At 38.3% G+C, this 27,815-nt stretch overlaps 1 protein-coding gene across 8 annotated transcripts in view; it reads left to right on the top strand.

Moving 5' to 3' along the window:
* The window catches only part of FAR2 (fatty acyl-CoA reductase 2), a 137,534-nt gene that overhangs the window by 95,651 nt on the left and 14,068 nt on the right, over positions 1 to 27,815 (top strand). For 7 of the 8 annotated variants that reach the window (XM_060166644.1, XM_060166640.1, XM_060166643.1 and 4 more), the window contains 4 exons: positions 13,557 to 13,732; positions 17,314 to 17,493; positions 24,650 to 24,827; positions 26,163 to 26,207. In XM_060166644.1, the coding sequence (XP_060022627.1) occupies positions 13,557 to 13,732; positions 17,314 to 17,493; positions 24,650 to 24,827; positions 26,163 to 26,207 (579 nt within the window). Of the gene's footprint in view, positions 1 to 13,368; positions 13,438 to 13,556; positions 13,733 to 17,313; positions 17,494 to 24,649; positions 24,828 to 26,162; positions 26,208 to 27,815 lie in introns of those variants that run through there. The other variant, XM_060166647.1, reaches the window with a different exon arrangement.

Genomic DNA, 27,815 nt, shown 5'->3' with positions numbered 1-27,815 from the left:
TGCTGATTTTCAACACCTGCCTGAAAGGTGTTCAGGGTGGAGAGCTGTAATGAGACTCTCTGTGCTCTGGGAAAAACTGGCAGAACAGGTCTTCAGATAGTTAGATATTTTCAGGAGTCGATTTTATGAGCCCGATTCTTGTATCTCCTCATATCTAGAAAAACACTAAAATCCTTCGTGGTGACATCTGTTCCTCATGACCAGCAGTAACCTTCACGAGACCAGCAGAAACATTCTACAAAAAATATGTGCTTGAAGGGGAGCTTCAAGATGGCAGAAGAGTAAGACGCAGAAGAGTAAGAGGCAGATATCACCTTTCTCCCCACAAATACACCAGAAATACATCTACATGTGGAACAACTCCTACAGAACACCTACTGAATGCTGGCAGAAGACCTCAGACCTCCCAAAAGGCAAGAAACTCCCCAAGTACCTGGGTAGGGCAAAAGAAAAGAATAAACAGAGACAAAAGAATAGAGATGGGACCTGCACCTCTGGGAGGGAGCTGTGAAGGAGGAAAGGTTTCCACACACTAGAAGCCCCTTCGCGAGCGGAGACCATGGGTAGCAGACGGGGTAAGCTTCGGAGCCACGAAGGATAATGCAGCAACGGGGGTGTGGAGGGCAAAGCGGAGAGATTCCTGCACAGAGGATCGGTGCCGACCAGCACTCACCAGCCCGAGAGGCTTGTCTACTCACCCGCCGGGGCGGGCAGGGTTGGGAGCTGAGGCTCAGGCTTCGGAGGTCAGATCCCAGGGAGAGGACAGGGATTGGCTGTGTGAACACAGCCTGACGCGGGCTAGTGCGCCACGGCTAGCCACAAGGGAGTCCGGGAAAAAGTCTGGACCTGCCGAAGAGGCAAGAGACTTTTTCTTGCCTCTGTTTCCTGGTGCGTGAGGAGAGGGGATTAAGAGTGCCGCTTAAAGGAGCTCCAAAGACGGGCGTGAGCCACAGCTATCAGTGTGACCCCAGAGATGGGCATGAGATGCTAAGCCTGCTGCTGCTGCCACCAAGAAGCCTGTGTGCGAGCACAGATCACTGTCCACACCTCCCCTCCCGGGAGCCTGTGCGGCCCACCACTGCCAGGGTCCCGTGATCCAGGGACAACTTCCCTGGGAGAACGTGCGGTACGCCTCAGGCTGGTGCAACATCCCGCCGGCCTCTGCCACCACAGGCTCACCCCACACACCATACCCCACCCCCCGCCCCTGGCCTGAATAAGCCAGAGCCCCCGAATCAGCTGCTCCTTTAACCCTGTCCTGTATGAGTGAAGAATAGATGCCCTCAGGTGAACTACATGCAGAGGTGGGGCTAAATCCAAAGCTGAACCCCGGGAGCTATGTGAACAAAGAAGAGAAAGGGAAATCTCTCCCAGCAGCCTCAGGAGCAGTGGATTAAATCTCCACAATCAACCTGATATACCCTTTACCTCTGGAATACCTGAATAGACAACGAATCATCCCAAATTCAGGAGGTGGATGTTAGGAGCAATGATAATATTTTTTTTTTCCCTTTTTCTCTTTTTGTGAGTGTGTATGTGTATGCTTCTGTGTGTGATTTTGTCTGTATAGCTTTGCTTTTACCATTTGTTCTAGGGTTCTCTCTGTCCTTTTTTTTTTTTCTTTGTTTTTTTAATATAATTTTTAGTGCTTGTTATCATTGGTGTATTTGTTTTCTGGTTTGGTTGCTCTCTTCTTTCATTCTTTTTTTTAATTACTTAAAAAAACTTTTTAAATAATTATTTTCATATTAATAACTTTATTTTATTTTATTTTATCTTCTTCTTTCTTTCTTTCTTTCTTTTTCTCCCTTTTATTGTGCGCCGTGTGGATGACAGGCTGTTGGTGCTCCAGCCAGGCATCAGGGCTGTGCCTCTGAAGTGGGAGAGCCAAGTTCAGGACATTGGTCCACATGACCAGTATCATGTCCACAAGACCAATATTATGTGGTCCAGCTCCACATAATATCAAACAGCGAAAATCTCCCAGTGATCTCCATCTCAATGCCAAGACCCAGCTCCACTCAATGACCAGCAAGCTCCAGTGCTGGACACCCTATGCCAAACAACTAGCAAGACAGGAGCACATTCCCACCCATTAGCAGAGAGGCTGCCTAAAATCATAATAAGGCCACAGATACCCCAAAACACACCACCACATGTGGACCTGCCCACCAGAAAGACAAGATCCAGCCTCATCCACCAAAACACAGGCACTAGTCCCCTCCACCAGGAAGCCTACAAAACCCACTGAACCAACCATAGCCACTGGGGGCAGACACCAAAAAACAATGTGAACTATGAACCTGCACCCTGCGAAAAGGAGACCCCAAACACAGTAATTAAGCAAAATGAGAAGACAGAGAAACATACAGTAGGTGAAGGAGCAAGGTACAAACCCACCAGACCAAACAACTGAAGACGAAATAGGCAGTCTACCTGAAAAAGAATTCAGAATAATGACAGTAAAGATGATCCAAAATCTTGGAAATAGAATGGAGAAAATACAAGAAACATTTAACAAGGACCTAGAAGAACTAAAGACCAAAGAAACAGTGATAAACAACACAATAAATGAAATTACAAATCCTCTAGAAGGGATCAATAGCAGAATAAGTGAGGCAGAAGAACGGATAAGTAATCTGGAAGATAAAATAGTGGAAATAGCTACTGCACAGCAGAATAAAGAAAAAAGAATGGAAAGATTGAGGACAGTCTCAGAGACCTCTGGGACAAGATTAAATGTACCAACATTCGAATTATAGGGGTTCCAGAAGAAGAAGAAAAAAAACAAAGGGACTGAGAAAATATTTGAAGAGATTAGTTTAAAACTTCCCTAATATGGGAAAGGAAATAGTTAATCAAGTCCAGGAAGCACAGAGAGTCCCATACAGGATAAATCCAAGGAGAAACATACCAAGACACATATTAATCAAACTATCAAAAACTAAATACAAAGAAAAAATTTTTAAAGCAGCAAGGGAAAAACAAGAAATAGCACACAAGGGAATCCCCATAAGGTTAAGAGCCAATCTTTCAGCAGAATCTCTCCAAGCTCGAAGGGAGTGGCAGGACATATTTAAAGTGATGAGTGGGAAAAACCTACAACCAAGATTACTCTACCCAGCAAGGATCTCATTCACATTTGACAGAGAAATTTAAACCTTTACAGACAAGCAAAAGCTAAGAGAATTCAGCACCATGAAACCAGCTTTACAACAAATGCTAAAGGAACTTCAATAAGCAGGAACACAAGGGAAGGAAAAGGCCTACAATAACAAACCCAAAACGATTAAGAATATGGTAATAGGAACATACATATCGATAATTACCTTAAATGTAAATGGATTAAATGCTCCAACCAAAAGACATAGACTGGCTGAATGGATACAAAAACAAGACCTGTATGTATGCTATCTACAAGAGACCCACTTCAGACCTAGGGACACATACGGAATGAAAGTGAGGGGATGGAAAAAGATATTCCTTACAAATGGAAAACAAAAGAAAGCTGGAGTAGCAATTCTCATATCAGACAAAATAGACTTTAAAACAGACTGTTACAAGAGACAAAGAAGGACATTACATAATGATCAAGGGGTCGATCCAAGAAGAAGATATAACAATTGTAAATATTTATGCACCCAACATAGGAGCACCTCAATACATAAGGCAAATACTGACAGCCATAAAATGGGAAATCAACAGTAACACATTCATAGTAGGGGACTTTAACACCCCACTTTCACCAATGGACAGATCATCCAAAATGAAAATAAATAAGGACACACAAGCTTTAAATGATACATTAAACAAGATGGACTTACTTGATAATGTCTGGACATTCCATCCAAAAACATCAGAATACACTGTCTTCTCAAGTGCTTATGGAACATTCTCCAGGATAGATCATATCTTGGGTCAGAAATCAAGCATTGGTAAATTTAAGAAAATTGAAATCATATCAAGTGTCTTTTCCGACCACAATGCTGTAAGACTAGGTATCAATTACAGGAAAAAATCTGTTAAAAATATAAACACATGGAGGATAAACAATACACTACTTAATAACCAAGAGATCACTGAAGAAATCAAAGAGGAAATCAAAAAATACCTAGAAGCAAATAACAATGAAAACACGACAACCCAAAACCCATGGGATGCAGCAAAAGCACTTCTAAAAGGGAAGTTTATAGCAATACAATCCTACCTTAAGAAACAAGAAACATCTCAAATAAACAACTTAACCTTACACCTAAAGCAATTAGAGAAAGAAGAACAAAAAAAAAAACCCCAAAGTTAGCAGAAGGAAAGAAATAATAAATATCACATCAGAAATGAAGGAAATGATAGCAAAGATTAATAAAACTAAAGGCTGGTTCTTTGAGAAGATAAACAAAATCGATAAACCATTAGCCAGAGTCATCAAGAAAAAGAGGAGAAGACTCAAATCAATAGAAATAGAAATGAAAAAGGAGAAGTAACAACTGACACTGCAGAAATACAAAGGATCATAAGAGATTACTACAAGTAACTCTATGCAAATAAAATGTACAGCCTGAAAGAAATGGACAAATTCTTAGAAATGCACAACCTTCCGAGACTGAACCAGGAAGAAATAGAAAATATGAACAGACCAATCACAAGCACTGAAATTGAAACTGTGATTTAAAATCTTCCAACAAACAAAAGCCCAGGACCAGATGGCTTCACAGGCGAATTCTACCAAACATTTAGAGAAGAGTTAACACCTATCTTTCTCAAAATCTTCCAAAATATAGCAGAGGGAGGAACACTGCCAAACTCATTCTACGAGGCCACCATCACCCTGATACCAAGACCAGACAAAGATGTCACAAAGAAAGAAAACTACAGGCCAATATCACTGATGAACATAGATGCAAAAATCCTCAACAAAATACTGGTAAACAGAATCCAACAGCACATTAAAAGGATCATGCTCCATGATCAAGTGCGGTTTATCCCAGGAATGCAAGGATTCTTCAATATACGCAAATCAATCAATGTGATACACCATATTAACAAATTGAAGGAGAAAAACCATATGATCATCTCAATAGATGCAGAGAAAGCTTTCAACAAAATTCAACACCCATTTATGATAAAAACCCTCCAGAAAGTAGGCATAGAGGGAACTCACCTCCACATAATAAAGGCCATATATGACAAACCCACAGCCAACATTGTCCTCAGTGGTGAAAAACTGAAACCATTTCCACTAAGATCAGGAACAAGACAAGGTTTTCCACTCTCACCACTATTATTCAACATAGTTTTGGAAATTTTAGCCACAGCAATCAGAGAAGAAAAAGAAATAAAAAGAATCCAAATTGGAAAAGAAGTAAAGCTGTCACTGTTTGCAGATGACATGATACTATACATAGAGAATCCTAAAGATGCTACCAGAAAACTACTAGAGCTAATCAATGAATTTGGTAAAGTAGCAGGATACAAAATTAATGCACAGAAATCTCTGACATTCCTATACACTAATGATGAAACATCTGAAAGTGAAATTAAGAAAACACTCCCATTTACCATTGCAACAGAAAGAATAATATATCTAGGAATAAACCTACCTAAGGAGACAAAAGACCTGTATGCAGAAAATTATAAGACACTGATGAAAGAAATTAAAGATGATACAAATAGATGGAGAGATATACCATGTTCTTGGATTGGAAGAATCAACATTGTGAAAATAACTCTACTACACAAAGCAATCTACAGAGTCAATGCAATCCCTATCAAACTATCACTGGCATTTTTCACAAAACTAGAACAAAAAAATCTCACAATTTGTATGGAAACATAAAAGACCCTGAATAGCCAAAGCAATCTTGAGAAAGAAAAATGGAGCTGGAGCAATCAGGCTCCCTGACTTCAGACTATACTACAAAGCTACAGTAATCAAGACAGTATGGTACTGGCACAAAAACAGACATACAGGTCAATGGAACAGGATAGAAAGCCCAGAGATAAACCCACGCACATATGGTCACCTTATCTTTGATAAAGGAGGCAAGAATATGCAATGGAGAAAAGACAGCCTCTTCAGTACATGGTGCTGGGAAAACTGGACAGCTACATGTAAAAGTATGAAATTAGAACACTCCCTAACACCATACACAAAAATAAACTCAAAATGGATTAAAGACCTAAATGTAAGGCCAGACACTATTAAACTCTTAGAGAAAAACATAGGCAGAACACTCCATGGCATAAATCACAGCAAGGTCGTTTTTCACCCACCTCCTAAAGAAATGGAAATAAAAAGAAAAATAAACAAATGGGACCTAATGAAACTTAAAAGCTTTTGCACAGCAAAGGAAACCATAAACAATACGAAAAGACAGCTCTCAGAATGGGAGAAAATATTTGCAAATGAAACAACTGACAAGGGATTAATCTCCAAAATTTACCAGCAGCTCATGCAGCTCAATATCAGGAGAACAAACGGCTCAATCCAAAAATGGGCAGAAGACCTGGTGGACAGTTTTCCAAAGAAGATAAACCAATTGCCAACAAACACATGAAAGGATGCTCAACATCATTGATCATTAGAGAATTGCAAATCAAAACTACAATGAGATATCATCTCACACTGGTCAGAATGGCCATCATCAAAAAATCTACAAACAGTAAATGCTGGAGAGGGTATGGAGAAAGGAGATCCCTCTTGCACTGTTGGTGACAATGTAAATTGATGCAGCCACTGGGGAAAACCTTATGGAGGTTCCTTGAAAATGTACAAATGGAACTACCATGCAACACAGCAATCCCACTGCTGGGCATATACCCTGACAAAACCATAATTCAAAAAGAGTCATGTACCACAGTGTTCATTTCAGCTCTATTTACAATAGCCAGGACATGGAAGCTATTGTGTCTATCGACAGATGAATGGATAAAGAAGGTGTGGCACATATATACAATGCAATATTACTCAGCCATAAAAAGAAACGAAATTGATTTTTTTATGGTGAGGTGGATGGACCTGGAGTCTGTCATACAGAGTGAAGTAAGTCAGAGAGAGAAAGATAAATACCGTATGCTGACACATATATATGGAATCTAAAAAACAAATAAAAAATAGTCATGAGGAAGCTAGGGGCAAGACGGGAATAAAGACGCAGACCTACTAGAGGTGGACTTGAGGATACGGGGGGGGGGAAGGGTAAGCTGGGACAGAGTGAGAGAGTGGCATGGACATATATACTCTACCAAACGTAAAATATCTAGTGGGAAGGAGCCGCATAGCAAGAGGAGATCAGCTTAGTGCTTTGTGACCACCTAGAGAGGTGGGATAGGGAGGGTGGGAGGGAGGGAGACGCAAGAGGAAAGAGAGATGGGAACATATGTATATGTATAACTGATTCACTTTGTCTTAAAGCAGAAACTGACACACCATTGTAAGGCAATTATACTCCAATAAAGATGTTAAAAATATATATATGTGCTTGATTGCATGTACTCCCCCTTCACCGAAGTCACATATATACTGAACTTCCCCCCTACCTCTTTGCAGCAGTTTGTCAGAACTATCTGTGGTGCTGTCTACTGGGCTGGAGTCCTCATTTTGCCCGAAATAAAACGTAACTCGCAGCTCTCACTGTGTATTTTTTTGTTAAGTCGACACTCTGGAATATATTCGGTTTTCAGAGGTATCAGGATCACATGGTATAATCAGAAACCTTGGGATGACGCACAAATACACACATAGCTATCTGATTAGCAGCTTTTGAAAATGGAGTATTTCTGTGGAAGCAGAAAGGAAGTTTTCCTATTATTAGAAACATACTAAGTGGTAGCCACTATGCTAGGCATCTGACTTTTATTACCCTATTTAATCCTCACAGAACTCTGTGGTATGCCTTATTGCTACCTCACAGATGAGAAATTTCTCCAAGAAAGTTGTCACCTATCCAAGGAAGTACCAAGGTAGTGAAAAAGCAGACTGTAAATGCAGTTCTCTTATCTCCAATGCCCATGTTTTCCCCACTGAATTGCATTGCTACCCCTAGGAAATTGCTTCCTCTAACCAGGTACTTATTCTCAAAGAACTCTGTGAAGCAGGCCTTTGGCATGGGAACAGAGCGTTAACAAGATGATGAACTGTGTCACCTCTAGCATTTATTATAGATTCTTATGTAAAGTGAACTATAATTTTGTTAAATGCAAAATTGTTTTCAAGAATAGCCGAATAGGTATGATATACAGGAAAGTTGTTAATAGAGTAATTCCTAAGGGTTCTCATCACAAGGAGAACATTTTTTCCTTTTTTTTCATTCTTTTCTTTTTATTGTATCTATATGAGAAGATAGATGTTAGCTGAACCTATTGTGGTAATCATTTCACAATATATGTAAATCAAGCCATCATGCTGTACCTCTTAAGCTTATACAGTAATGTATTCCAATTATTTCTTAATAAAACTGTGGGAAAAAAAGAAAAGTAGAAAAAACAAGAATAGCAGAATACATGCTGAATTATTAGTTCTCTGAGATCACAGAATGAGACAGTCCTTTGATTGACATTTTAGATAAATATGCAGGTGAAGACACGGAGGCCCCATGAGGTGAGTAACTTACCCCAGTCACACAGTTAGTAAATGGCAGAACTAGGCTTCAAACCCTGGCCTTCCTGACTCCAAAGAGCCTGGGATCTTTCTAAAACACCAATGGTTCACACCTTCAGTGTGTATCAGACTCTTTATAGAGATTGTACAAACTCCAGGCGCCCAAGCTTCAACTCAGAACTCAGTCAGAATCTCTAGGGTCAGTACATCTGGGTTTTGGGGTTTTTTTGTCTTTTTAAACAACTTCTCAAGCAACCCTACTGTATGCAAAAATCTGACAAACTAGTACTACAGCAGACTGCCTTATGGTCCTATAGAGTGGTCCTCACTAAAGCAGTAAAAACTTCTAGGTTAATTCTTCATATCTTACGGAAGTTAGTAGTGAACTAGCAAAATCCTAACATTTTGTGAATTTTGTGAATCTTTACATTAGGTATGATGGGTTTTTGCCTTAATTTACATGCATTTATTTGTATTTAATTGTTCTCAACTTAGATTATATATAGCCTTCCTTAATGTCTTTCTTGTTCAAGAGCTAACTTGCAAAATTCATTGATTTGCTTTTACTCAGCACTTTAAAATTTCTATGATAAATGTTACAGGCTCTCTTTTTCATTAGGATGCCAGATATTCCATAGAGATTGCACTTTAGTTTAAGGGACCTAACTTTTTTTTCACAAAATAAAAATACTAAGCAAATTTTGGTTGGTTATTGTGACTAAATAATATAATTATATTTGAAGAGAGGGAATCAGTAAACTGAATAAAGATCAAAGACTCTCATGATTAGAAAGGAATGATTACATTTAATAGCCTTCAGGAGGTAGTGACTCCTAGATGCCTCCCAAGTTAGGTCATGTGGATAACAAATTGACTATAGAAGTCCAAGTGCAGGGCCTGTACATTGTTTCAAAAGCATTATATAAATGTCATGCCCTCCACTCCTTGCCCAATTCCTGCTTCTAATAAAAATGCAGTCTTAGTCTCTGGCCACAGAAGTCATACCTAAGGAGTTTATTGAATCCAAACAGTTCTCTTTCTGTCAATTTTCTTACTTAGGATTTTCAAAGTTTCTCTCTTGCCTCTGAGCTATAAGTAATTATTGCCATAATAGTCTCTCATGTTTAAAAAATAAATTGAAAGAGAGAAATACTTGCCTGTATAATGTCAAATCAATGGAACACTCCTAAACTTTCCAAGAAAAATGTATTGCTTTGTTATCAGTTTGAAATGCTTAGATCACCTCACAGCTGTTATCTTTCAGTGACCACAGAAATGTGTCTTCCTTCTGTCAAGAACATGGTTTCCTAAAATGGAAAAGCAGCAGTCCTGAGTGTTCAAAAATAGCAAGTAGTTATTCAATGCTTTACCATCTCAGTCCTATGCCATTAAATAATATATGAGAAGGAAGATGATAAACTCTTAGAATCTAAAATAATTATATTAAGTTCTTTATTGGTGGGCCTTCACTGAAATTTTTGAAATTTTATTTTTTCTTAACTCATTTTTATTCCAAGTATTTTTTCTTGCCTTTAATAAATGTCTTATCCAAAAAAACAAAAAAAACTTTCAGAAGGGCTGGTATCTATTGAGGATCCATTTGCATCATTTCATCTGTCATTTAGTCTTGTCATTATTACAAAAGAAAAGGGTCTGCTCTAAGCCTTTCCATGCCCCCCCCACCTTGGCAGTTAATACAGAGGACCCAAGGGAACACTTTGTGTCTTCTTTTAGCAGTAGTTACCTGCTGTCTTTTATTCCACCAATACAAAAGAGCTGGTAACCAATTTCAGGAATCAAGCTCCCATTTATGGTTCTATTACTATTCTTACAGTAATTAATTTCAATTTAACAAGCAAAATTTGAGTCATTCAATGAACTGGGTGCTGTCAAGGATAAAGAGATATAAGAGAATCAAGGAGTTTACAAGCCAGAGGGTGAAATTTAAGCCCAGAATTTTAAAATGGACATGAATTTTTGGAGTCACTGTTTCTCTAAGTATGTACCTGGACCATCAGACCTATCTGTGGAGATGGTTAAGAAATACAACTCTTGGGTTACATATCAAACCTACTGAGTCAAGATCTCTGAGGGTGTAGTAAGGACATCATCTTTAATTGGTCCCTAGATTTTTCTTATGCCAACACATTTTGAAAACCACTGATGTCTTGTAATTGCCCTGGGCAGTTAAAAAGGGAAATGAGTCATACACAATTGTTCATCAGTTATTTAACAGTCCAACTAGAGAAGTTCTCATCTTGGGTTCAGTTAAAATCAACTATGAAACTATGTGAAATGCAAACTCCTGGGCATGCCCCAGTGATTTCTTGCTTGGTGATTATGGAATGGGGTCCAGGAATATACATTTTTAAGATGCATACTAGTGATTTCTCTTTTATTTATTTATTTGTTTGTTTGTTTGTTTATGGCTGCATTGGGTCTTCTTGCATACTAGTGATTTCAATGCAGTTCACTTGGGGGATAACACTTTGAAAGGCACTGACCTGTTACATGGCAGTTGGCTGTAATCTCTAGCACTCTATTTAGGATGTACCAACACTTAAGGAGAATTATTTTGTTAGAAGCTACAGCTGTATGCTGAGACGCCAGACAAAGCAAGTCATATTATTAGGCCTGGCTAATATAGTAAAATGGGACCCTAATTTAGCACTGTGGTTTGAGTTGATGCAGCCAATTCATTGATTTATTTCAGCTGATTGTAATCAATACCAACTAGATCAGAAAACTTAAACTTATTTTTTTTTTTGCGGTACGTGGGCCTCTCACTGTTGTGGCCTCTCCCGTTGCGGAGCACAGGCTCCGGACGTGCAGGCTCAGCGGCCACGGCTCACGGGCCCAGCCGCTCCGCGGCATGTGGGATCCTCCCGGACCGGGGCACGAACCCGTGTCCCCTGCATCGGCAGGCGGACTCTCAACCACTGCGCCACCAGGGAAGCCCTTAAACTTTTTTTTAAATTACACTATGTTCACTCAGATATCCCCTCTCATTTGAAAATATAAATCCACAAATAGGATGTAGATTGGGACATTATTTCCCAAAATAGTAATTATCTCCTAAAATAGTAATGCTGTAAATGTATTTTGGTGCTGTTCAACATTGCACAGGTGGTCTGAAAGTATAATACAGTATAACAATAGCCTCTGCCTTTTAAAGTCATAAAAACCAAAGGCAACAGAAAATCTATGTATGGCATCTTACATCATCTGTGAGCAGCCCCATTGCCAGAAGGATGGACACAGGTCATTTTCCACGTCTTGCTCTCAAGCAGCCATAAGTCAACACAGGCCAAAGTCAGACTCCACAGAACCTTAAATAGAGTTCTTATGAATAAAATCTATCATGACTCAAAAAAGAGCCTTCTACAAATGCAGTTATTAAAAAGGGGGGTAATTGTACAAATGTTACATAAATTTATCCAAAAAATCCTGTGTTTGTTGTACAATTAACACAAACTACAAAGGAAAACATTTGACTGGGAAAGCAAATACTAGCATGCTTATGGTCCATTATGCCTGGAGAGCTATTAAATGTCTTTCTGAAAGAACCAGAATGACCTTTTCTGAGAATGTCCCTCAGATACTTTTCAATCCCAGATGTCAAAAAAGCATTGAGGATTGACCTAACTTCTGAATTATTTTCAGAATTATAGTCACACTTACTAAAAAGGCCGACCTTATAGTGCAGGAAAATCATAGCTGTAAGACAGAAGTATATTATCTTGCCAGGTCAGTACATGGATTTTATTCCCTTCCCTAGTTGGCTTCATTTAAATTTCCATGTTCCTCTGAACATGGTCTTGCCTGATACAAATGAGACATGATTTCTCTGAATACCTGAGATCAACTTCTTATTACCCAATAGAAAAGCGTTGGGTAGCTCTCTAATGGGGAGGAGAAGCCTTCTGTTAAGGATCAAGCAACAGATAAAAACATTCTTTGGGGGTTAAAAGGGAGAAAAGGATTGTTCGTCTCCATTACTATATTACTATTAAAAACATAGACTAATTTTCTCTGCTCTTAACCTTTCTAAACATTTAACCTTACTTTTCTCGTCCTCACAGTTAACATACCATACCAATACTACAATAAAATTTTATTTTATCAAAGTAGGCTGGAGCCAAGATCATTTCATTAAAATTGTTATTTTCTGAGAAAATGGAAAATACAAATTTAATCTGAGAACTTCTGTGTGGAGGGGAAAGTAGAGACTCTGTTTCATCTGAATAATTGTAATAAAAGCTAAAACTGCCAGTGCTTTCCTTTTCCCTGTATAAATAAATTAGAACATTAAAAAATCAATTAAAATCTTATAAAAAGTACATGAGCCCATGTAATCCTCTTACTAGACAATAACTACCATTTGTATTAGAATGAGATTATATAAATTTTTTTTTGTTTTACCCATTACAAGTTTTCTCAATTTGTTTTTTTCTAATTATCTTTGTGCTTCTAAGACATCTTGTTAATCTGGTACAATTAACCAAGTTGTTTTGAACCTGTGCTCATGAGACCTTCTTAAAGGCTGGTGATTTTGCTGGTAATTTGTCAAGGCTGTGTAAAGGCTGGTAATTTTGCACTGAAAACAATATTTCCCAGGCAGAAATGGAAACAATCATCATGTATAAACCTGAAGCTGCCTTGGAAGGGAAGAAAGGATGGCACAGGATAAGGATGACTTACTACCCCTCCTTCACCCTGCAGGAAAAGTTCAAAATACACTCCTTACTGGTTATTGGAACTGACTTTTTCAAATTCTACCAAATTAAGAGGAGCAGGAATTATACTAAGCTGACCTTGAACTGCATGCAGTACAGCAAATGGTTGAGTCATATTATTACAACTAAAACCAGTTTTTGAGAATTATAATGAAACAAGTCAGTGAAAACAAGAACAGTGTGATGATGATGATGATCTTTGATGATTTATATTTATGTTTTAGCTGTTTGAAAAAGTCAAAGAAGTTTGTCCAAATGTGCATGAGAAGATCCGAGCTATTTCTGCAGATCTCAATCAGAATGACTTTGCCATCAGCATTCAGGACATGCAGGAGCTTCTTTCCTACACAGACATCATCTTCCACTGTGCGGCTACAGTGCGCTTTGATGACCACCTGAGGTACATCCCCATTCCCCTCTCATGACTTGTACTATACATGTGTGTGCACGCGTGTGTGTGTAAGTTTCTCTATGATTTCCATTTTATTATTTTTTTAATATTTATTTATTTTATTCTTGGCTGTGTCAGGTCTTAGTTGTAGCTCACGGGCTCTTTGTTGCGGCGCGAGGGCTTCTCTCTAGTTGTGGTGTATGGGATTTCTCTTCTCTAGTTGTGGCATGCGGGTTTTCTCTCTAGTTGTGGCATGCGGGCTCCAGAGTGCATGGGCTCAGAAGCTGTGGCACACGGGCTTAGTTGCCCGGCAACATGTGGGATCTTAGTTCTCAGACCAGGGATCCAACCTATGTCCCCTGAATTGGAAGGCAGATTCTTTACCACTGGACCACCAGGGAAGTCCCTATGATTTCTTTTTTTAAAAAAAAGAGATATTCTCAATGAAAAAAAAAAATACAAAGGAGTAAAACTTCTCCAAAATCTTACTATCCAGAGTTAACCATTTAATATTGTAAAGACCATCGATTTCAGCTTCTTTTTAAAAAAAAATATATTTATTTATTTATTTTTGACTGTGTTGGGTCTTTGTTGCTGCGCACAGGCTTTCTCTAGTTGCGGCGAGCAGGGGCTACTCTTTGTTGCAACGAGCGGGCTTCTCATTGTGGTGGCTTCTCTTGTTGCGGAGCACAGGCTCTAGGTGCGCGGGCTTCAGTAGTTGTGGCTTGTAGGCTTTAGAGCGCAGGCTCAGTAGTTGTGGCTCACGGGCTTAGTTGCTCCGTGGCATGTGGGATCTTCCCGGACCGGGGATCAAACCCTTGTCCCCTGCATGGCAGGCAGATGCTTAACCACTGCGCCACCAGGGAAGTCCCTCAGCTTTTCTTTATGCATCCATAATAGAATATATTTATGTTCAATTTTACCAAACAAATGGCATTACATTGAGAATGATGTTTTTTGCAACCTGTTCAATTTTATTTCTAGATATCTTTCATTGTCAATTGATATTCTGTTATAACTTGTAATGACTACATGACATTCCATTGTACATGTATACAATATACTCAACCAGTTCTGTATTGGTGGATGTTTTTTAGAGTGTTCTAGCTTTTCGCTATTACAAACAGCTCTGCAGTGAACATCTGTGTCGAATACATTTTTTTCCCTTTGGGTAAATTCCCAGAAGTAGAATTGTTAGACACATACTAGACGTGTCCAGGTTATGAACAGTTTATATTTTGACATATAATGCTAAGTTGCTTTCCAAAAAGGAGGCATTAATTTACGCTGTTCTTGTGCATACGAATGCTCATTTCTAACACCCACAACAGTACCATATTATAATTCTTTAATTCTTTTTATCATTGTCAATATTATAATGCAAATAGCATTGCATATTTTGATTTCTGTTTCTTTGATAATCAGAAAGGTTGAAGATGTTTGCATGCCGATTGGCATTTTATTCTTTTGTGAAATGCCTGTTTATGTTCTTCACCTATTTTTCTCTTGAAACATTGTTTTCTTATCAGTTTTAGGACTTCTTGGAAGATTTAGCATATTAACTCTTTGTCTTTTATAAGGGTCAAAATATTTTAACAGTTTATCATGTGTCCTCAGCTCTATTTTATTATTTACACAGTTTTTCATAATTTCTTCCAGTATTTTTATTGTTTTATTTTTACACTTAAATCTTTGACCCATTTAAAATTTATTTAGCTATAAAGAATAATAGTCAGGAAAATTCCATAAAAAGAAGAGCGATGTAGGTGTGAATGTACAATATTTTTTTATTACCAAAAGATGGTTATTTTTTAAACAGCATTTATTAAATGATTTCTTTTCACTTTTTGTTTGAAAGGGAACTCTCATGGTATATTAAATTTCTATTTCTGAACTCTTATTCCATTAATTAGGCTTTCTCTTCCAGTACCACAGTATTTTAATGACTACGATTCTTATTTTATTAAGCAACTATACACACATTTTTCTCTTTTTATAGAATTTTCCTGACTATTCTCACCTCTTGATTAAACTTAGAATAAATTTGCCAAGTTTTTTCAAGAGTTGGGAGTTTTATTGAGATTACCCTGAATATGCAGATTGATTTAGAAAAACAACATATTTAAAACATTGACTCTTCCTATCCAAGAACAATATATGTCTGTTTATTCAGTTTTTCTGTTATGACCCTTAATGAAGTTTTATCATTTTCTTCATATAAAGCCTATTCATTTTTTATTAATTTGATATATGTTTTAAATGTTCTTTTTTGAATATGTGCCTTTCTTCCATTATAGTCTCTAATTTTTGTTTCTATATAGGAAAACTAGTGATTTTTTTATATAACTTTTATAAGTGGACACCTTACTGAATTATGTTATTGTTCATTCCAATTTTTTCAGCTGCTTGTTTGTTTCCCAGACATAATCTGATAGTCATTTAGGGATTGCCTTTGCAGTGTTTGTACTTATTAATTAATTTTATTTTCCTCTCTAATTATAAGGCTGGAACTTCAGAGCAGTGTTAAGCAGTAGTGATTGTTGGCATTCTTCTTGGCCCAACTTTAAAATCAGTGCTCCTTACTTTTCACCATTAAGCGTGACACAGGCTAGCAAATTAAAATATACATTTTTAAATCATTTTCTTCCTCTTTTAGTGAATTTATAAAAATTGAATTGGAAATGGATATTGAATGTCATTTATAAACTTTTCAAAAAATATATATATATATATACATGATCATGTATTTTTTTCTCTTTTTGAGTTAGATTAATAGGTTTCCTGATTTTGTATGAAACATGTATTTCTAGAAAGAACTATTTCATTGTCATCACATGTTTATATAGCTTTGTATTCTATTAGGTAAAATTTAGGATTTTGACATCAATTTTTTTATTGAAGTAAAGTTGATTTACAATGTTGTGCTAATTTCTGCTGTACAGGAAAGTGATTCAGTTATACATATATATATACGTTCTTTTTTATATTATTTTCCATTATGGTTTATCACAAGATATTGAATATAGTTCCCTGTGCTCTACAGTAGGACCTTGTTGTTTAACCATCCTGTATGTAATAGTTTGCATCTGCTAATCGCAGACTCCCAATCTGTCACTCCCCCACCCCCCTCCCCCTTGGCAACCACATCTGTTCTCTATTAACATCATTATTTATGTCTGAACTGTACCTTTGCAATAGAAACATATTTCTCATTCTATATTCACTGTTGCTCTCCTCCAATTTATTTGAATTTTCTAATTTAAGTTAGCTGCCTAATTTATGTTTTTCATTCTTTTAATGGCTGCTTAAGAAGCCCCTTTATAAATTCAGAGGATTGTGATTTTTTTCCTTCCGGTTGATTTAGAACCACGTGACCTCTAAATGCAACATGCTTCATAGGATTTATGTGCACAGAAAACATCATCAACATATTATACATTCCAAGTATCACATAACTTTGTGGCCGTGACCTGTCCTTTGATGCAGCCACAAAAATCAGATGGATATGCCAGTTATTGGAGTGGGCGCAGTTCCAGCAAAACGGGATGTGAGTTGCCTCACTGCATTTCCTTCTGTCTAATCTTCTCCAGACATGCTGTGCAGCTTAACGTCACTGCCACCCAGCAGCTCTTGCTCATGGCCAGTCAGATGCCAAACCTGAAAGCCTTCATACACATCTCTACTGCCTTTTCAAATTGTAACCTGAAGCACATTGATGAAGTCATCTATCCATGCCCTGTGGAGCCAAAAAAAATCATCGACTCCATGGAGTAAGTTGGGGTGAAGGGTGGGCAGACTGTTGTTCTCTTTAGCTCTTTGTAGTCGTTCATTTATAAGGTAACAAAGTGAGACACAAAGTGAGCAAAATGCTTCGAAAAGGTGCCAGCTTTAACTCCCTGTCCTTGCTATTCCCTCCATCCCCGGTGGAGAATACAGTGCTTGGTGATGGAGCGGGGATAGGGGTAGAAAAGTCCTACCGAAAAGTTGTCTTGAGTAGTTTAGGATTGCATGAAGTACTTGAGGGTACTTTACATGGAGGTCGTTTCTCAATTCTCAGTGAACTCAGAATTGTTACTAGATAAGGGAAGTATCATACATAGTATAAACGTTCAGAAGAAAGGTTTTGGCATCAGACTGGCAAAGGTACTGCAACTTACTAGCTGTGTGACCTTGAGCAAGTTCTTTGGCCTCTCTGAGCCTTAGTTCCTTCATTTGTAAAATGGGGCTAATAATAGCCCCTGTCCTTATAGTTGTGATGATAAAGTGGGTTATATAAAGCAATTATTGCAGTGCTAGGGAGTGTTTAATAGCAGTTAATCAAAAGGTTAATAAAGAACTAATAGAGAAGAGAAATTTCTTCCAAATCTGGCAGAAAGTGTTGGTCTCTTGCTCTATTCAGCTGAGAGGCACTTTTCTTACTGTACTGTTATGCATGAGAGACAGAGGTCTAGCATTTTTCTCTTTTTGCCAACTAACAGGAACACTTTCTTTTTAGGACATGGCCCTGGTTTCAGAATAAGTATGCTTTTCGTTCTGCCTCTTCATTCTTCTGTTCCATTTACCAAGTTTACCTTGTTTTGTTTGTTTTTTAAAAAGACTGCATAAAAAGTATTATAGCAGAGAAAATAGACCATTTCCTGGTGAACTTGTCATATTTTAATTTCTTATAATACTGTATCTTCTATTTAAGATATACTCTTTAAAATGAAGCTTTAGCTAAATCAAGAGTTTATTCCCTTCAGGGCAAACTTTTTTTTTGCGGTTCGCGGGCCTCTCACTGTTGCGGCCTCTCGCGTTGCGGAGCACAGGCTCTGGACGCGCAGGCTCAGTGGCCATGGCTCACGGGCCCAGCCGCTCCGCGGCACGTGGGATCTTCCCAGACCGGGGCACGAACCCGTGTCCCCTGCATCGGCAGGCGGACTCTCAACCACTGCGCCACCAGGGAAGCCCCAGGGCAAACATTTTTATCTCATACAGCTCTGATAATATATATTTTTACCTGTCATTTAAAAATATCCAGGACAAAGAAAAATGAAAGTCATCTAAAGGAGCCGGAGGTTGCTTAAGTTGCTAATAAGTGATGATGTGCTTAATTGGTGCAAAGGAACCTTTCAGAGTCCAAAGTTTGTCAGGATAGTTGGAGAAAAGACACTGATGCCAAAGTCAGTGCAGGAAAGTCGATGTCTAAAGCCTTGGCATGTTTTCAGGATGGAATTGATTTGTTTGTCATTTACCCACCCCCTTACAGCCTTGTCTCTGGGTAAATGTGGTGTTTATGGATGTGCTAAGCCCAGGAAAGGAGCACAGGCCCATTTGATTCCTGACCCTGCCACTGAGATTCCAGAGGCTCACTCCACTGTTAACCCCCTAACCCCTGACAGACCTTAGCACGATTTGAGGAGGGATCTCTGAGAGGTCACCAGAGAAAAGAGCTAGGAAATGGAGATTCAGTTCACCCATTCCATACCACTTCCTCCCTCCCAAACTGTGTCCAGATGCTCAAAAACCCCAGATTTCAAAGAATAAGCTCACCACCCAGAGGAGGATTTGATTTATAGTCAGGCATTTGGCACTTCCCATACTCCCACTATATGTCAACTGGTAAAGGCAGGTAATGAATACATGATTGATGATCAAACTGTAATGGACATGGGTACAAAATTTATGTCTGTCTGTCTTGTACTGCTCTTAGAGGAGAAGAATTATTTTTAAACATATATATATATATATATATATATATATAGCCAAATAGAACTAGGAATAAAATTATATTTTATCTCAACAGAATTCACTTTGAGTGCAATTAAGGAAATAAAGGTGTTTTTTTTTAAAACAGGGGGAACATCATTACTACAATTTATTTGTTCAGAATTTTATACTAAGGACCATCTGTCCAGCCCCCCTCTCAGCCCTCCCCTTGCATTTGTGCTGCAGTCACACGGAAGTACTCACCCCTCTCTCTCTTACCTCTCTGCCTTTGCTTAGGTGGTTCTGTTTCTAGAGACTACTTCCACCTCTGCTTCCCCTGGTGAGTTCCTATCCAGACATCAAAGCTCTCCCCTCGGAGCCCACGGGCTCAGGTGGCCGTTCCTGGTGCTCCCAGAGTGCTCATCTTCAACACTGTGCTTAGCACAGGTCATTCTAAATGTCTGGTTATTCGTCTGTATTCCCCAGTGGACAATGAACTTCTCAAAGGAGGAGAGTATCTCTTGCTCCTTCTTGCTCTCCAGGGCCAGCACATAGTAGGAACTCAAATATTTGCTGAATGAATTAACACTTTTTTTTTTTTTTTTTTTTTTGCGGTACACGGGCCTCTCACTGTTGTGGCCTCTCCCATTGCGGAGCACAGGCTCCGGACGCGCAGGCTCAGCGGCCATGGCTCACGGGCCCAGCCGCTCCACGGCATGCGGGATCTTCCCGGACCGGGGCACGAACCCGTGTCCCCTGCATTGGCAGGTGGACTCTCAACCACTGCGCCACCAGGGAAGCCCAAATGATCACTTTTTGATGGAACTGGATGATTGCTGTTCATACCACTCCAGCTGGTATTTTTGTTCTTGTTTCTTTGTTTGTTTAGACAAAGCAAGAATAGATGACAGAATTCCATAGCAAGCTGATATTTGGGGATGTGAAGTCTTGTGTATAAAATACCTATATGCCCACATCTTATCCCTGTTTCGGATTGCACTTTTTTTCTTCTTAAACTTTGAGTAAAACCTATGTGTTAAGTTTGGAATAATGCTTTGAATAAATCCCAGCAGCCCATCACCAACTAGACCATTGTTCACGATTGTTTCAACAATTCCTACATCAGGTGGAATTTTCTGAATAATAAATAGCATTAAATTTTATAATGACAAATAGCATTAAAGTTATTCCTAATAAACATTAGTGCACCTAAATCCAGGTTTGGTTGCTGTGTTTTAAGAAAATACTTTTCTCTGATTTCATCTCTATTCTGTAATTGTAGTAACTGTAGTTAAAATAAAATTAGTTTCCAAGAATTTTAGGTTCTATCTCCCTTAGAAATTTTCATTAACAGTAACCCCATGGGGATCTGTCATTGTTCTTAGTAGTGCAGGGGTCCTCATTTTTTTAAAGGAACCAGGAGTTAGACAACAGGAAAATGATCAATTTCTCACTGCCCTCACTTTGTGTTGTCTTTCAATTCCTAGACGCTTTAATCCAGTCAAAGCTCCTGATAGATTTGTATCTATTAAAAATCATACTTTAAGCTACTTGGCCACCAGAAATCACAGCCGATCTGCCAGGTGAAACAGAAAAGTTGTTTCTTGATCAAACACTAATTGCAGTCAACCATGGCAGATGTGCTGCAGGTAGAGTGTGAGAAGCAGGGAGACTGAGGTCACAGCAGCCTCGGTAATGGCCCTTTGGGAAATGCAAAAAGAGGTCAAATGTTGGAAAGTAGTTTTGCCTTCATGCTGAAGAGCACATTGTTAACACTAAGAATGCTTATCTATTCTAGGGGAAAGGAAGAAGCTGGTTTTAGCATTTGTGCTTTTACTGTCAGGATTGTACAGCGTTAGGACGGCATCTAAGCAGCTGACAAAAAAACTGTCATTTCTGTGTACGACGCTTTAATGCGAATCAGAGCAGGGTTAAATTGTTTCTTAAACAAACTGAATAATTTTCATGTTGTCAGGTCATTGGAGCCAGAATAGGTGCTCAGTGAAAGTCTATAGGGTAATACAGAGGACAGGTCACCACAAGCATTAGGCTCAGATATACCCTTTTCCCCAATAAAAAGTTCATATTTACTTTGAAGCCTGTTAAATTTATTCTGAAGCCAACTCTGCCAAACTGAAGTTGGTCAACCTTTAACCTTTCAGCTTCCCAGCACTTTTCACCACTGCCGCCGGACATTAACTTCCAATTTTTCTTCATTCTCTGCAAAGACATCCCCTCTCTTACTTGACCACAGTCTCCCTACAGCCCCACCTCCTTCTGAGTTCACCCATTCTGTCCTATCATTATCCATCTCAGCTTCCCAAACCTTTGCCAGCACACAAATTGGCCAATCAAGACTGTCTTGTGGGAGGACACACATGTACTGAATAAGGTAGCTCATTCCTGGCAGCAGAAAGGTGATTGGACACAGAGATAAAAAAACACAAAAAACATAATCCCTCCTGGACTCATTGTAAAGTGGGGAAACAGACACATGGGCGAGAACATATGGCATGATAATCAAGGGAAGAGCAATCCAGATGAGAGAAAAGAGAGCAAAAGCTACCATGAAGCAGTGTGTCCAGTATTTACTCCCAGACACCTTCTCCGATATCCCTCTAGGTATATCTAGCTTGCCCTGCTTATTGCATAAGAAAATTAGGAGGCAAAATACATATTACTCTTGCTATTTCATTCAGTAATTATGTAAATTATGAAATTAATGATATTAGGAGGTTGAATAAATAAGTTTCAAACCAAAAAAGTAATATTTAGAGGAAATTGTGTGTGCGTGTGTGTGTGTGACACACACAGCCTTCTGAAGTCTTCAATAACTTTTTGCTTCTTTTGAAGCTATTTAAGTACAAGTTTAGTATTTGGAACCCATGGGTTCAGACATCTTGAGTACACTGAAGGGCATTGGCTTTAATTTCAGAAATTTTCTTTGGTTTATACGCTGTCTTTTTTCCATGCTACCTTATTCGCTATTTTAAAAACTGATCAAGAACAAACAACAGCAGCAACTCAAACTTTGGTAAAGAAGAGCATGAACTGATTTTAGGTCCTGAAAAGGACATCACTTAACCAATGGCTGTGCATATTTGTTACATTAATCTCCTCTTCAAACCTGGGAAATGGCTGGTTGAGATATGGTCTGTTTGGCTGTATTAAAAAGATATTGTTAAACCAACTATTACCTTTGTAGATATATCCTTCTTGGTTGTTTTACTAAGAATAGAATGTCTTAGATTTGTTGGCTCATTTTGTTTTATCAAATAGCTCTAGGTGTAGTTGTAAATATTCCTGTTTGTCCTCATATAACCTGAAAATTTAGAACAGGTATAATTATTGCCATTTTTTCATAAGTGAAAATGGAGGAAACGAGAAGATGATACAGTAGAATATGGGGGAGCTACAAATAGTAGAGGCAGACCATCTACAGAACACTACAACTTCTTTTGCTTTGTGTTCTTAGAAGCCTATGAAACCAATATTTTCTAAGATGAGCTAACTCACTAAACTTGGGGAAGCCTCCAGCTGTTACCCTTTCCATGCACACCAACAGCAATAAGAGCACATGGTACCAGCCATGTGACATACAATCCTAGCATTGCTGGCTTCTGATGTTTTCTTAAAATTGTTTTTTTTTTACAGCCTTAATAAAATTAGGCTGTATTTCTTCTGACCCAGTTTTTGTAACCTGTATGTTTTTGCAGGTGGAAAAAAAAATGGTCTTAGGTCAGTTAATCCACTGCTGACCCACAAATAAGATGAGATAAAGATAACATTATTAGAAAGATAGAGAAGTGTCTGCATTACCCCTCACTCTCTCCCAACACTCGGGTGACTATATAATTGAAATATCTTCTGCTTTTCTAAGTATTTGGAGTTGTTTTTAATTCTAGGAACTTCTCGACCTTTACGTTTTCAGTGTAAATCAGAAGGAATTTGATACTAGAAGGCATTTGATACTAGGCTAGAAAATACCCAGCACTAGTAGCCGCAAAGCAAGGAAAACCAAACCATCACAGGCAGTGCTCATGTTTCTCTCCAATATCGGAGAGTTACTGAAATTGAGAGTTGTGTTTCTGAATAAGTCTTGGCATTAAGCACATCTTAAATACTCAACAATTTGTCATGGGAGGAAGACGATAACCTCTAATAAGATTTTTCTGCAATCAAAATTGTATGATTGCGCTGGGTCCGATAAAATAGGAATGAATGTACCAAACACATGGATTATAAAAATCACACTGACATATAGCCTAATTTTTAAAAACTATATTATATCAAAAGTTTAACCAAATAGATCTACCAGCTAAGAGAAACATTCAATATTTAATCAACAATAATTTGATTGCTTTCTTAGAGAAGATCAGATAGACTTTGGGATTATCAAAATGGTTCTAACGTCTTTTAAAAAAAAGATTAGGCTAATGCCATGGTAACACAGTTATTCGTGATACAGGTCTTCCTGTAAGTGAAGGTATTCAATAATCACTCTATTAAAGCTGCTTCACAGTGCTATTCTCACTCCACTTGACACAATATTAACAGTTATAAGAGCACTTCAGAGCTCATTGGAAATCTCTGGAAATGATTATCAAGTTATTAGCATAGACTCTAAACAGACTTTCAAAATACAGTGGATAGATTTGTTAAAATGTTGTAAGTCTGCTAAGTGTAGTTGCTTTTCTTTTTTGAGGCATTGAGTAGAATTTTTAAAAAATCAAAGCTGAAGGTTTCAAGATGGGTGCCATAGGTTCTAACTGGACAACAGTGAATTAGTGGGGCTGCCACTGATAAGCCTCGGAGGACAGACTCTCAAGCCGATGACCAGGGCAGCCAGCCCGCTGCCAGGTGCCCGACTGGCCCTCGCAACGCGTTCACTGAATGTACCTTCATAGGTACATTCCTGCTGAGAGAAAATAATTGAAGATAGAGACTGAGTCTATATGATCAAGTAGCAGACTGTATAGCTATTGGATAAATCTATCGAGGCAGGAGGCCGTAGGATTCGACTAGTAATATTGGGCTGAGCAGTGGAGAGCAAAGAACTCATCCGTCATGCATCATTTGGACAGGTATACACTCAAGCCTTGGTGTCCTCTGACAGAACTCCAGAACTCAAGCTAGAAGGGGGAAGTTTTGTTTGATTGTCGATGTCTCACAGTTTCTTTTTCGGTCTATTGTCTAATATATGTTGCCAGAATTCTTTTTTACTCTGACTACCTTCAGGTGGTTAGACGATGCTATTATTGATGAGATCACACCCAAGCTGATCGGGGATCGGCCCAATACGTACACCTACACCAAGGCCTTGGGAGAGATGGTGGTGCAGCAGGAGAGCGGCAAGCTCAATCTTGCCATCATACGGCCCTCCATCGTGGGAGCAACCTGGCAGGAGCCTTTCCCAGTAAGCCCACTCGCCTGGATTCCACACTTTGCTTCCAAATCAGCATCCTTCTAGCCCAATTACTCTTTGATGTCTTTTTTTTTCTTTTTAGTATGTATAGCTAAGTACAGCAAATCAAATGTGAGCCCATTATTATTAGGACAGAAGTCCACATTCGGTTCAGGATTTATTCAGCATGGGACTCCTCTGAGTGTGACACTGACTGTCCTAGAGTTGGGTGGCATCTTAAATTAGCTTCTCATTAACTCTCGTCTCAAAATTGCCATGGGAAATAGTTTTATTTCTTGGCTTCCCCACTATAGTTTAAATATAGCAGAATGTTCTTGATGGCCAAATTGGTAGTATTACAATTGCCAGGGTAAATAGGAATCACGAAGCTCAGAGAAAAGTCCTCAGTTTAGGAATAATAATTTTTATCTCTGTATACTGCTATATCTTTTAGAAAGTACTTTAAATTATACCATCTTTTTTGAAGCAATTCTATAAAGCTTTTGCACCAGATAAATCCAAGCTCCATTACTTACTGACATGCAGGCTTTTGAGCTGTCTCATCTGTAAAACTGGGCTAATCCCACCCACTGTGGAGGGTTGATCAAATGAGTCGATGTATGAGGTGTGCTTCGTGCAATGCCTGGTCCCTAGTAAAAGGCTCAACTAATATTAATCCCTTCAACTTCTCCTGTCTTCTCTCCCATTTTACACACACATTTTTGACTTTCACAGATAAAGAAACAGACATAATGAGGTCAACTGACTTGCTTAGGGCTTAGGAGACAAACTCAAAGAGACATTTGTCTCTAACTGTTCCTAAATATAATCTTTCCTCTAACATCTGTAGGCAAGCTAATACAGATAGACAGATAGATAGCTGGATAGACAGATACATACATACATAGAACGAAAGATGCTATGACTCTTAAAATTGTCAAGAAATGGACATTTCCTACAAACTGTGCTTGAAATGTTCCCCTGAGGAGTTAAAATCAGGCCCAGGTGGGGAAAATGAATTGGTTAGCAGATTATGATATTTAAGAGGTGATCCAGTTTAGTTCATAAGATGTCATAAACAACTTGCAACCATCCATGATTCCTGCTATGAAATAAATGCTGGCAGAATTTTAATTCTTGCACAAACCAAGTGCAGAAAATATCCAGTGCTTTCTCATTGGTCTCTGTTTGAAATCTTAGAAATACTGGATTAGACAGTTCTATCGGCTGGGGTCTCAGTGCTCTTGTTTGAAGTTTATTAAGATTAGACTGCAGATGTTCCAAAGATATTAGGATTTTCTGACATGTGGAACCAATTAGAAATCTTTTTTTTTCTTTTTTTTTTAGGGTTGGGTTGATAACGTAAATGGACCTACCGGGCTCATTGTTGCGGTATGTATAATGGTGTGGAAATAATTACTTGAAAAGTAGTGGAGGGATAGTAACCAAATGCTAGTGTTGGCTTAGCTTCACTGACGCAAAACCACAAGCGTTACTTTACTAACCACAATTGATGCAACTTATTTCAATTTTGCTGATTGGAAAATAGAGGCAGAATGAAATTACTTTAATTATCTGTGGATATCATTATCAGGAAAACAGAAATACTGTGATATCATCAATTACTACTTAGGAGTTTTATTTTTGGAAACTTTTGAACATCTAGTACCATGCCTGTATTTCCCCTTAGTTAACACAAGATGGGGGTGTTTCCCCCTTTTCGCTCTATAATGGTAGCTTGAATTAGGGATGCAATAGAACTCATATCCCCAAAGATTTTTAAATTTATATGCGTGTGGATATAAATTATATAAATTCATAAAATATATCAACATCAATTTCTTAATAGATACGAGAAAGAAAACTACCAATTGGAGCAAATTTTTCAAATATAAAAACTGATGACTATAGGAAACACTTTTCAACAATAATACTCTCACAGATCAGGAGAAACATCAATCATTCCTCTGGGTCAGCAGCACTTTGTGCATGTCTCCCTGCAGTGGAGACTGATCCAGTGAGCTGTGGTGCTTCCCAGTTCACACTGAAGCATTTTAGGGCCAGAACCACAACTCTACTCTTTAGAACAATGAATAGGACTTCAACTCTTTAAATGAGTTTAAATCTTATTGGGGATCTCATGTTTCACACTATGACTTTGTTATTCTCAGAACTAGATCCAACATGAACTACAATACAAATATAAGACAGTGAATTATAACTACTTGTCAAACACAATGACAATGAACTTCTTTCTGATTTCTTTCTTTTTCTGTTTCCTACCTGCCTTCAACTCTTGAGGCTTAGTTGGGGTGAACATTTGGTAACTTAGAACGTAACTATTTTAACATGATCCAAGAGTGAGTTTTATTACATTGTTTACAAAGCTGCATATTAATTCAAATTTTCTAAAATTTTCCAGACCGATTTCCTATGTCCAAAGGAAGGGAAATCAGTTACAAGAAAACAGAAAGTAGGAACACAAGAAAGTGCTAACCACTGCAAATTGATGTTGGAAACATACAGGTGTAAATAATCACTTTATAAAGTCACTAAATGTGACTTTTAATTTATTAACTGACTTCTTTATTTATTGACACAACATTTATTAACATGAACAATTCCCAATTCTTACATCTGTATAACATCAGTGATCTGTGAGGTAAACAAAGATACCAAACAAAAAGTAAATAATGGTGGGTTTTTCCCCAAGTGATAAAAAAAGTTTTGTCAAGTAGTAGAATTTTATTAATTTTTAAAAAATGTTTCTTAAACATTTAGTGTCGATTATGGCTTGTAAATTAGTAGACACCAGCAGAAAACAACATCATTTAAGAAATGGTAAGCTAAATTAATGGGGAATTTGGGAACCCTAATTCTTATTGTTTATTAATTAACTAAATACATTAAACCTCTCACAAGTTTGAGGAATTTCACTCTGAAAGGAACCTGAGGACCCCTAGCGGTTCTTGGCAATGGTGGCACTTAGGATGAACTTGG

This window comes from Lagenorhynchus albirostris, chromosome 11 (genome assembly GCF_949774975.1).
Source record: "Lagenorhynchus albirostris chromosome 11, mLagAlb1.1, whole genome shotgun sequence".
Classification (NCBI taxonomy): domain Eukaryota; kingdom Metazoa; phylum Chordata; class Mammalia; order Artiodactyla; family Delphinidae; genus Lagenorhynchus; species Lagenorhynchus albirostris.
This window is presented reverse-complemented; position numbering and strand designations above follow the sequence as displayed.